Source organism: Scylla paramamosain, chromosome 43 (genome assembly GCF_035594125.1).
Source record: "Scylla paramamosain isolate STU-SP2022 chromosome 43, ASM3559412v1, whole genome shotgun sequence".
Classification (NCBI taxonomy): domain Eukaryota; kingdom Metazoa; phylum Arthropoda; class Malacostraca; order Decapoda; family Portunidae; genus Scylla; species Scylla paramamosain.
The window spans coordinates 6,864,684-6,877,183 of NC_087193.1; the positions used below are offsets into that span (position 1 = coordinate 6,864,684).

The 12,500-nt window shown below is 41.4% G+C and overlaps 1 protein-coding gene across 1 annotated transcript in view; it reads right to left on the reverse strand.

Moving 5' to 3' along the window:
- Positions 1-9,430: 9,430 nt before the first annotated feature.
- The window catches only part of LOC135093773 (ichor-like), a 33,016-nt gene continuing 29,946 nt past the window's right edge, over positions 9,431-12,500 (reverse strand). The window contains exon 2 of the mRNA XM_063993383.1: positions 9,431-11,042. Within this exon, the coding sequence (XP_063849453.1) occupies positions 9,547-10,875 (1,329 nt within the window). The 5' untranslated portion in view covers positions 10,876-11,042 and the 3' untranslated portion in view covers positions 9,431-9,546. The remainder of the gene's footprint in view (positions 11,043-12,500) is intronic.

Sequence of the window (12,500 nt, forward strand, 5' to 3'; positions counted from 1 at the left end):
TCACCCGGTCAAGTTCTCGAGACAAATGGTTCACGAGGGCTGTTCGGAGCTTCGGGGCCGCCTCCCTCTCTCTCTCTCTCTCTCTCTCTCTCTCTCTCTGACCTATCCACCACTCCTGCTCTAGTACAGTGACCTTATAATAATAGTAATGACCTTTCTGTACCTCTATATCATGCAGTAATTCGTCACTCATAAAAAAAAAATAGTAAAAAATAAATGGCGTACGGTTTGAATAATTATCGTACTTATAGCTGATCGATACTAAAAAAACATATATAGAATAAGTGTTAAATAATTATATAAATTTACAAAAACGATATGAGAAATGATAATAGCCTAAGAAATGTGAATGAAAAGAAATTATATAAACCCGACTCAAACAAAAGCCTAGTAATACAGAACCGAATCAAAGTTGAACCGAAGCCATTAACAATAACATCTACATTCCCAAACAAATAATACTCAAAAAAAAAAAAAACACATATGTATCAAATAAACAAATAAAATAACATAAACTAACTAAATCTAGTTCAAACAAAAGCAAAAATGTAAAATAAAACTAAATTCAAGTTGAAGGAGAACCATCAGAGGAAAGAAGAATGGCAACAGGGAGCGATGGCAAGGACTGGCTCAAGAATCCTCATGTGGTGCCTCATTTTTCCACTTTTCCCTGTGCTGATTGGTCTGCTGGGGGTGAGTACCGATGTGTGACGTTCCTAATACTCTAATCCATGGGTGATGATGCAAGGGAGGCTCTAAAAACGTGGAATAATGAATAAAAAAAGCCTCAAATAAGAAGGCGTTTAGATTAGGATAATTTTTCGTCATTAATTTCCTTCGTCTCTCTCTCTGCCTTGCCCTTCGTGTCTGTTCCTTCGCTCCAGGCACTCAGGCACTCCTCATCTCCCTGGTACCATCACCCGGGCACTATAGGATGTTAAGATTAATTGATAGTTATCTTTTTAATGCCACTTGTCTCATTTTGCTTCGTAATCGGCACTTGAATGACTCGTTGAATATTTGCGAAGCTTCGAACCAGCCATTAAAAATATCTGAAGCAATTAGGTTTTTTTTTTTTTTCAATGTTTTCTTTTTTCTGTTTTTTTCTGTTTTTTTTTTTTTATTCATCGTAATATTTTGCTCTATTTTTATTTATTTATTTTTTTCTATATTACTATGTTGAATCTTTATATGAAGCCTCGACTCAGCCACTAGTGAGTTTTGAAGCATTAATGAGTTTTTTTTTTCATGTTTTTTTTTTTTTTCGTCTATTTGTGTATTATATGCATCTCATTCATATTTTTGTGTGTTGCCTCTTGTTTCATTAAGTCGTTTGGTTGTGTTTTTGGTGCGTCTGAAGCATCTGAGTGTGAGGACAAGGATAGAAATACAAATTCAAGGGGCTTTTCAAGGGTTCAAATTGATTTTTTATTTTTTGGTTTGGAAAGGTTATGTCGTGTTGTGTGTGTGTGTGTGTGTGTGTGTGAGTGTGTGTGATATTTTAATTGTTATGAAGATGGTTTTCTGTGTTGGTGTTTTAAAAAGGGGACTTAGGTAAATATGACTCTCTCTCTCTCTCTCTCTCTCTCTCTCTCTCTCTCTCTCTCTCTCTCTCTCTCTCTCTCTCTCTCTCTCAGCCAAATTTGTTCTTACTACTTCTACTAAACTAATCCATCACTACTACTACTACTACTACTACTACTATTACTACAAATACTATAAATACTACTACTATGACTACTACTACTAACCTGATCCACCTTTACTACTACTACTACTACTACTACTAATACTACTTCCAGCTACCTTCCTTAACATCACCCTCCGCCCCCCACCCCCTCCACACACACACACACACACACACACACACACACACACACAGCAAGAGTGACACAGAAACACACGTGGTACAATCTACACTGGTTTATTGTGGTAGTGACGGGCCTATGTATGTACAGTAGTTGCTGCAGGGAGAGATCAAAGGTTCGGGTTGCCTCCGTGTGTGTGGGGCGTGACACTCCTGAAGGGTCGAGACTCGTGAAGGTGGCAGGAAGGACGGAGATTGCAATGATAACACCAAATAAATAAATAAATAATAATAATGATAATAATAATAATAATAATAATAATAATAATAATAATGAAAAATAATAGTAACAATAATAAAATGAAGAGAAAATAGTAAATAAAAAGAAATGAATAATGATGATGATAATAATAATAATAATAATAATAATAATAATAATAATAATAAGAAGAAGAAGAAGAAGAAAAATTAAATAAAAAAGCTCAAAATGTAGAGATATGAAAGTAAGAGTAACATCATATTAAAAATTGAATAAATAATGTAAAAAAAAATATATAAATTAAAATAATAATCAAATAAAAAAATACTTGAAAAAAAACAGGATTAATTTTTCCTTCATTATTTACCCAGATATTTCTCGTATTTATATTTTGTTTTGTTTACTTGTTTATTTATTTATTTATTCATTTTACCAGTGGATGTTTAGGTAAAAATTGTTAAGATTCTTTTTTTTATTATATTTATAGGGCTTGTGTAAATAAAAACTAAAAAAAATAAATAAATAACCAAAAACATTTATATTCCCCCATAAGTTCCGTTTTCTTTCGTTTCTCTCGTCTATAACTTAAAAAAAAAAAAAAACGTGACATGATTGGCAAAACTTGTTGGTAGATGGTGATTTGTTTATTTCCTTGTTTCCTTTTCTACCATTTACAATATTAACTAATAGACAAAATACACAAAAAATAAAAAAAATCATCATCAGCATCATTTTCTCTCTCTCTCTCTCTTTATCTCTCTTTTTCCCACGTCCTGAGATTCTGTTATTCATATATCAAACTCATTCTTTCCTGCGCTTCCGAGAGTAAATCATATAGAAGAATTACATTAACAAACAAAAAAAATATATCTAGCATCACGCACACGGGAAAAAAAAAATATTTGCATCATTATAACTAGCGGTAAAAAGTCAAGTTATTTAAGGTATGTACACGTGAAGGAATCCAAACTTAGCAGCTAACAAGGGGAGACCAGGAAGGGACACGTATATGTACACAAGAGCTAACCATCGTGTATCCTTTTAGACAATTAGGAAAAAAAAATGATAATAATAGTAATAGTAATAAATAATGATAATAATAATAATACACGCATTCATGAACCCCAAAAAAATATGAAAAAATCGACGTTTACTATAAATACATTTCAAAACCCACATAGAAAGAAAAATACAGATGCATAAAAAACAAAACCTAAAAAAAAATAAATACCTTTACAAAACTAATAAATAAATAAATAAATAAAATAATCGAACACTCCAATAAATAAATACAAAAAAAAAAGAAGAAGAAAAAGAAGAAGAACCAAGTATACATTCTTTCTAAATTACAAAGGCCACATTGATGTACACACAAGTATTTGCACATGAGAAGGAGGTTGTAATAAAGACAATACAGCAACAGACACTACCAGAATAACAAACGTGAACCCTGACGAGAGAATAAATTACCAGACGGTTGACAGGTGGACAGGTGACACTTGGCAATAAATTAAGACAGGTAAAAAGTGACAGTCGGCAATAAATACGGGTAGAAGATAAAAGAAGAACAGGTAATAGTTTTAAAATTAAGGCAGCTGCCCATAAATACAGGTGAGAAATATGAACAGGTGATAGCAATTAACTGAGACAGGTAAAATGGTAACAGTTGACAAAATACAGGTAAAAGATGAAGGATAATGGATGATAGCAATTAAGACAGGTAAGAAGGTGACGGCAATAAATTAGACAGCAAGGTTGCCAATAGGTAGATAGGCAAGACTGAACAGTGTACGTAGACAGTTAAGGACAGGTAAGAATTGTCAGTTAAGATAGAGACAGAACAAGTTGGTAGTGAATATATATGTAAGATTTAACGATGAACTTAGATAAATAATGGTAGGTGAATAGGAATGATTAAAGGCAGGTAAAATTGAGCAGCATAGCAGGTGATAAAGATTAGGAAATGTAGGATTAGAAAATAAATAAGATAGGAATGTAATATTGTGGGAGGAAGCGAGAACAAGTGTGATAAGATGATAAATGAAGATAAGCAAGGGACAGGTGATAATTAGACGGTAAATATAGATAGATAGATAGATAGGTAAAATTAGGCAATAAATAAGGGAGATAAAAAAAATGAATCGAAAAAGAAGAAAAAGGTGAAAACTGACAATAAATTAAGGAAGAACAGATAAAAAAAGCAATAAATCAAAAGAAAAAGGTGAAAACTGACAATAAATTAAGGAAAAATAGATGAAAAATTAATAAATCAAAAGGAAAAAAAGCGAAAAACTGACAATAAATTAAAGGAACAGGTAGAAAGTCGACAATAACTTAAGGAAACAAATAGGAAAGTGAATAATAAATATGAAAAAAGCAAGAAAAAATAAATAAATAAAAGAACAGATAGACTTTGATCAATAAATAGAAAACGGATGAACAGGGAAAGATGAGGTGGGGATGATGTGTGTGTGTAGGGGGAGGGGGGGTCTGGCTGGCTGGCTGGCTCACTGGTTACAAAGTTGTCTGCACTTGTAGTGAACCCTTAATCGACCCACCCCCCCCGGGCACCGTAATAAATTATGCACATGTATGAAAATGTATTATGTGTTTTTTTTTTTCGTGTTTTTTTTGTGCTTTTTTTTTTTTTTAAGGGGATTTGGTCGGGAAGAGGGGAAGGATAAGAATAAATAATTAAATAAATAAAATAAATAGGATGATAACAATAATAATTAATAATAAGAGTAAAAATTGTTGTGGATGTAGATGGTGTGTGTGTGTGTGTGTGTGTGTGTGTTTCCTCAGGGTCCCAAGCGCTATAAAACACACACACACACACACACAATAAATAAAAATAAAAGTAGAAAAGAAGAAGGAAATGAAGAAGGAAAAGAAGAAGAAAAAATACAACTTTGAGTATAATAGATAGGGTTTTGCGTTACCCCTCTGCACACACACACACACACACACACACACACACACACACACACATACATTCACACATACCAAAAAAAAAAAATATATATAGTTTAATAATTTACAATATCTATGTATATATTAAAAAAAGAAGGCGGAAGATCACGTGACACGAAAAAAAATATATAAATAAACAAAAAAAAAAAAAAACTGGCAAAACTGAAAAAAAACAATAATAATAATAATAATAATAATAATAATAATAATAATAATAATAATAATAATAATAGTCACCATCATCATTACTATCGTCAGCTATCCACAAGCATAGGTCTAAACGGTGGGAAACGGCCTATTAAGAGAGTCAGCCTATTCATATCAGCCTATTGCAGGGAAAGGGGAGGGGGGAAGGGAAGGGTGGGAGGGGGGAGGCTCCGTTTTCCATGAAGGGGCAACTCAAGCAAATCACCACGCACCACTCCACCAGTACTCGTGAGGTCACCCTGTACTCCCACCAGTACTAGGGCACCAGTATACCAGGCAGCACATCTTGCAGCACACCAGTAGCACACGAGTAGCGCCTTTTCACCAGTACCCGCCTTGCCACCATTACTGTAGCACCATTTATGTTACACAGGCACCATTTCTTTTCTATCACCATCACCATCACCACCACGGAGTCTATATTCTTATTTTTAACCTCATAGACATCATCTTTTCTTATTTAGACACCAGATTAGCACTTTTTTGTTTCATATTCACCAAAAAAATAGAACACTGATAGATAGGAAAGAGGGGGAAAGGTAAATATTGATAAAAAATAAGAATAAATGTGGGTAGATGATAAAATACAAAATTACAAATCCATTTTCTTCCTTTTTCTCTTTGATCTTTTAACATTTTCAGTTTAATCCACCGTTTTTTCCACTTTCCAGCACTATAATCAGGGCATTTTCCAAGCCAAAGGAAGCAATGTAAGAGATACTTGACTTCCCTGGCTCAAATATTCAGTAGTCTTCCTCTTATAGCACATAACACTTATTCCTTCAGCTATCATTGCACTCACGCCCGTCTTCCGAAACACTTCAGTCTCCCATCAAAACTCCTTTCATAGGCCACAGAGACGTTTACTTTGGTTCTCATGGGTGATTTCCCCACTCAAGATACAGAATCTTTGTTAAACTATCACTAGAAACATGAAAACATCCTTGAGAACTTTAGTAACGCCAAATAAAGCCTGTTTGAGGAGAGAGAAACGGGAAGGCTCAAGTGTTGCGGAGTAGGGCGGACTTACGGGGAATATCTCGAACATCCCCATTTTCTTCATGACTCGGAAAGAAAACTGGCGATTTTAAAGGGTACTATGGTAAATTGAGTATCTACCTTAGTGGGGCCTCCTCCTCCTCCCGCGATACCATTAACAATATATATATATAAAAAAAAAAAAAAAATTCCAGAGAGGGAGGGACCAGCCCGCCTCCCTATAGCGTATACGGACACACACATACCTACGTACACCCACGCACACGCACACACGTACACACAAAGCAGCCTATAGAAGGAAATGAATTGTGACAACATTGGAGTAATAATTAATAATATGTAGAATGATAATAATTAATAATAGTAATCATTAATAATAATATTGTTTGCACTTGTATTGAAAGAGGAAATGATTTTTTGAGATTCATTTTTTTTTCTTTTTTTAACTTAACCTTTGAGAGAGAGAGAGAGAGAGAGAGAGAGAGAGAGAGAGAGAGAGAGAGAGAGAGAGAGAGAGAGAGAGAGAGAGAGAGAGAGACGGTTCCTCACTCTGCTAACAACCTCACTGCTTCAATAACTGTCTTATAAAAAATAATAATAAAAAATAAAAAAAAGTAATAAAGAAAACGGAACTGCTCATGGGGGGAAGACTATTTTGTTTTTGTCTTGGTTTTGTGATCCCGTTAAAATTTGCGATTGTCTCTTTGTTATGAGCCCGGGTTTACTCTTGCATATAGTGGTGAGTCTTGGCCCATGGTGGTGGTGCTGGCGGTGGAGAGAGAGAGAGAGAGAGAGAGAGAGAGAGAGAGAGAGAGAGAGAGAGAGAGAGAGAGAGAGAGAGAGAGAGGAGAGAGAGAGAGATTAGTGGGTTTAGAAAATTTTTTGAAAGGAAAATAGAAGTTTAAAGAGGTGGAGGAGGAGGAGGAGGAGGAGGAGGGAGGAGGAGGAGATGATACTTCTCTCTATTTCATGTCCCTAAAACCCACTAACACACACACTCACACACACACACACACACACACACACACACACACACACACACACACACACACACACACACACACACACACACACCTGAAACCATGTCACCTGTAATTAAAGTTGCAGGTGTTTTTTGCATGACTGTCTTTCCTGTGTGTGTGTGTGTGTGTGTGTGTGTGTGTGTGTGTGTGTGTGTTGCTTGATTCTACAATACCCGACATAAATAGAAGAGGAAAAGGAAGAGGAGGAGGAGGAGGAGGAAGAAGAAGAAGAAGAAGAACGGAGGGAAGAGGAGGAGGAGGAAGGGAGATAACGTATGAATCATAACAGAAAGAAAGAGGAAGGAAGGAAGGAGAGGAGGAGGAGGAGGAGGAGGAGGAGGGAGGAGGAGGAGGAGGAGGAGGAGGAGGAGGGTCGGGAAGAAGAAACAATAGAATAGGAAAAAAACAACAAAGAAGTAGGAAGAAGAAGAAGAAGAAGAAGAAGAAGAAGAAGAAGAGGAAAGAAAACGAAAGAAAACAAAGACAAAGAAAACAAGGAAAAACCAGAGAGAGAGAGAGAGAGAGAGAGAGAGAGAGAGAGAGAGAGAGAAGAGAAGAGAAACGAAGATAGAACAGAAGAAAAGAGAAGAACATAACCAAAAAAAAAAAAAATCGAGAGAAAAACAAGCAAAAAAAAAGTAAAAAAAAAAAAAAGAGGAGGAGGAGGAGGAGGAGGAGGAGGAGGAGGAGGAGGAGGAGGAGAGGGAGGAAAACTTTGGGGGAGAAATCCTAGTGAATTCCTACTGTATTGGACCCGAGGAAGGAGACAGGGAGGCAGGGAGGGAGGTAGAGATGTACTGTAGGTATATAGAAGGTAGGGAGGGATGGGAGGAGAGAGGGAGATAGATAGACATGGAGGGAAGGAGGTAAGCAGGGAGGGAGGATCTGGAGGGAGCCAGGTCCGGGATGACAGCGACGAGAACCCCTTTGCCAGCTAGGGCGGGGGGGGTGACCCAGATAGTATGTGGGTCGAGTGGCGGCGAACAGCGCGCTCTCTCTCTCCCGCCTCGCCTCCCTCGCTGCCTCCACCCCACCACCCCACCACCCCACCGTTCTCTACATCGTGTCTTTATTGCTCTTAGGGCTGTGTTGGGGTGGGTTGGGGTAAGAGTTTGGGGCACTTCTGGTGTTTCGATGAGTATTTGGTGTTGTGTGATGTTTTTTTTTTGGTCTCTGGAGTGTTCATAGTGGTTTTTTTGTTTTGCTTGCGGAGTTTGTCTTTTAATTTTTTGAGTGTTTTACGTATTTTTTGGTTCTTTTCAGGGTACAAATGGGTGCGTTACGGGTGTTATTTAAGAGTTTGTGGTGTGTGAGTGTTCTTGTGTGTTTTGGGGTTCTAACTCCTCCTCCTCCTCCTCCTCCTCCTCCTCCTCCTTTGTGTGAGGTTTAGTGGGTTTATTTCTTATAGGGGGCGTTTATGGGTTTTTTTTGGGGGGTGTTCTCCTCCTCCTCCTCCTCCCTCTTGCTCCTCCTCCTCCTCCTCCTCCTCCTCCTCCTCCCTCTTCCTCCTCCTCCTCCTCCTCTTCCTCCTTCTCTTCTTTCTTATTCTTGTCTCCCCCTTACTCCCTCAGTCTCTTTCTACCGCCCCCCACCATCTCCCCCATCTCCTCCTCCTCCTCCTCCTCTTCCTCCTCCTCCTCCTCCTCCTCCTCCTCCTCCTCCTCCTCCTCCTCCTCTCTGCGTCACACCCACCACCAGCTTTCACTTGAGGCCCAAAGAGCGTGTTTCTCTCTCTCTCTCTCTCTCTCTCTCTCTCTCTCTCTCTCTCTCTCTCTCTCTCTCTCTCTCTCTCTCTCTCTCTCTCTCTCTCTCTCTCTCTCTCAATGTATGCATGTGCTTTGTCTTTTTTCGTGATTTCCTTACTTCCTTTTCAATTCCCACCCCCTTTCTCTATCTTATCTTCGTCTCTCTTTTATCTTCCCCTCTCTCTCTCTCTTTCTTCCTCTCTCTCTCTCTCTCCCTCGGCGTTCACAGCACCTGCTCAAGTCCATGGCCATTGTCAAGGGTGAAGTGAAGGGAGGTTTAGTCTCTCTCTCTCTCTCTCTCTCTCTCTCTCTCTCTCTCTCTCTCTCTCTCTCTCTCTCTCTCTCTCTCTCTCACACACACACACAAGCCCTGCGTGGCGCCACAGGGATCAGTGTGTACTTGCAATTAAGTAGTTAAGAAGAAGAAACACAGATAACATTCCCTTTGTCTTTCGAGGGACGTGTGGTAGTAGTAGTAGTAGTAGCAGTAGAAGTAGTGGTTGTGGTGGTAGTGAGTAGTTAAGATGGCGGCGTTCAGTCCCTGGCGACTCTCTTGTGGATTTGGTAGTGCTTGAGCAGATGCGCCTTCTGCCGGAAGGATTTGCCGCAGGTCTCGCACTTGAAGGGCTTCTCGCCGGTGTGCGTACGCAGGTGCACCTTGATGTTGGACTTGTTGAGGAAGCCGCGGTTACAGACGGTGCAGCGGTGGACGGGCTTGTCCTTGGTGCCCTCCGTGGTGATGGGGAGCTTTGTACTCTGCTGCTTGCGGCTGCGCCCTTTGCTGATCTTGAGCCCCGGGAAGTCCAGGCCGATCTTGGTGGAGGAGAGGTCGGTGGACTCGGGCGAGGCCAACTGCGTCTTGTCCAGGTAGGATCTGGTGTCCAGCTTGCTGGTGAAGAGGTCGTCCGTGGTGGTGACGGCGAAGGCGGTGGGGTCTGTGGTGTGCGGCTGCGCGTCCTTGTGGCTGTAGTAATGCGAGCGGGCGAACATGGGGTCGGCCTTGAGCAGGCCGCCGCCACCCACGTCCTTGAGACCCTGCATGAGGCGCGACTGCAGGATGGGCATGGAGATCTCGCTCTTGTACTGCGCCTCCGTCACCATCCCCGGCAGGTAGTTGTTATTAGTGACCGCGCCCGCCGCCAGCAGCGACGACAGCATGGGCGAGTGCGTGGGCGTGCTAGCGTACTCTATGGTGGTGTGGCCCACGCTGGTGGTGGAGGCCTGGGCCACCACGGGCATAGAGGGGGACTGGTCTGAGGGCGACATGGTGGAGTTGACGAGCGGGTCCGCGGGCTCCACCTTGACGCCGCCGCTCATGTTCTCGAAGAACGCCTCGATATCCTGGAACTCCGGGGCGTTGAGCGGCTCCAGGGACTCCGGCAGCATGATGTTGTTGATGCTGGTGTTGACGCTGTTGTCCGCAATGGCGCTGCCGATGATGGACGCGATGTCGTCGATCTCCTGCGTGATGGAGTAGCCGGGGTGGTGGTGCGGCGGCTCGGGCTTGTGCGGGGTGAGCGCCGTGGTGGTCGTCACGGGCTCGGGGCCGCCGGCGTACCCAAGGAACGTGTTGCTGTTGGTGATGGCGCCCTTGTACTGGCTGCCGGGGGAGTTGGACGAGGTGGAGGACGTGTCATGGCGCGAGGAGGCTGACGTGTCCGGGGAGGCCGTCAGGTAGTCCAGGGGCTCCAGGGGCTTGAGCTCCGCGAAGGTGGTGTTGGGGGGCGGCAGGTCGCGCAGGAAGGAGTCCAGAGGGTCCATGGCGGTCTTGGTGTCCGTGGCGTAGCGGGGCTCGAGAAGGTCCTCATGAGCCCACGCCTGCACACCATCGGGGGAGTCCGCGGGCTGGGGGTAGAATTTCATGGGTGCTCTGTGGGGGTGCTGGGGCTGTGCTGGGGGCTGGGGCGTGGGCGGCGTGGCGGGGGCTCAGTTGGGGAGACAAGGCATGCTTTTCTGATGGGGCGGCGCCTGGCCTCCTCTCTGCTCTCCCTCTCTCTTCTCTCCCTCTCTCCTTCTCTTCCCTCACTCCCCTGCAACACACACAGAGGCCTCACGTTAACTCAGGAAGGGGACAGGACCACAAGACTGTCACACGCACACACACACGCGCACACCCACACGCACACATGGAAAGGTGCACGTACACAGGAGAGAAAGGTGCACACATGCTATGCTTCGTGTGTGTGTGTGTGTGTGTGTGTGTGTGTGTGTGTGTGTGTGTGTGTGTGTGTGTGTGTGGAGGCATGACAAACACACAAAAGAAGACAAACAAAGACAGATGTTAAGGCTCTTAACAGGCAGACAGTTCTGAAGGAGTCAATACACACACACACACACACACACACACACACACACACACACACACACACACACACACACACACACACACACACACACACACACACACAGAAAAATGTAACATCCCCTGAAAAAAAAGAAAACTGTGAAAAGTAATGAAACAACAACAACAACAACAACAATCATGATAATAATAACAATAATAATAATAATAATAATAATAATAATAATAATAATAATAATAATAATAAAACTGAAAAATAATGGTTAGTAATTTTACAAAAGTGATAAATCAATACTATGATATAAAAAAATTGCACTCATTCATTCCTCTGTCATCATCATCATCATCATCATCATCATCATCATCAAAAACAGTCCAGGTTCCGTTCTGCTTCATTCGAATCCCAGACTGCTTCAAAGTTTCAAATCGGGTGAATCTTTGAGTACTTCGATTCAAAAGATTACATTTTCTTCCTTATTCAGTTTGCATTTCCTCTTTCATTAACTGAGAAAGGGGAAAGAAACAAGGGAAGAGGAGGAAGGAAGGAATGGATAAGAAAAAGGAATAGAGGGGAAAGAAACGAAAGAACAGAGAGAGAAAAAAAATAAGAGGAAGAAAGGAAGGAAGAAGATAGAATAGAGTAGATGGGGAGAAACTCTCAACTTCACTATCTATCTTGTATCTAGTACTTTAAATCAGTGTAACATCACAAACAGCCTCGTGAGGACCAAAAGATCTGCTGCTGCTTGTTCAGAGAGAGAGAGAGAGAGAGAGAGAGAGAGAGAGAGAGAGAGAGAGAGAGAGAGAGAGAGAGAGAGAGAGAGAGGGGGGGGGGAGGGGGTAAGATGTGCTCGTTTATAAAGGAAACTATTTTGTCCACCACGACTCTTTAGTTCCGGTTGACGCCGCCAGATGTCACACGCCGCCGCCGAGGGTTGCCAGCTGCCCCCACACGCGTGCACACACACACACACACACACACACACACACACACACACACGTGACGAAGTGCTGTCTAATAATAAAAATGATAATAACAACAAGATGGAAGAATAATAAGATAGACTAGAAAATAAGAACTACTGATAACTTCCAAGCAAAATTGGTAATAAGAATGACGATGACAAGAAGAATATTAAGAAAATACGAAGAAGAATGACAATAATAAGAAAAAAGCGAGCAAGGA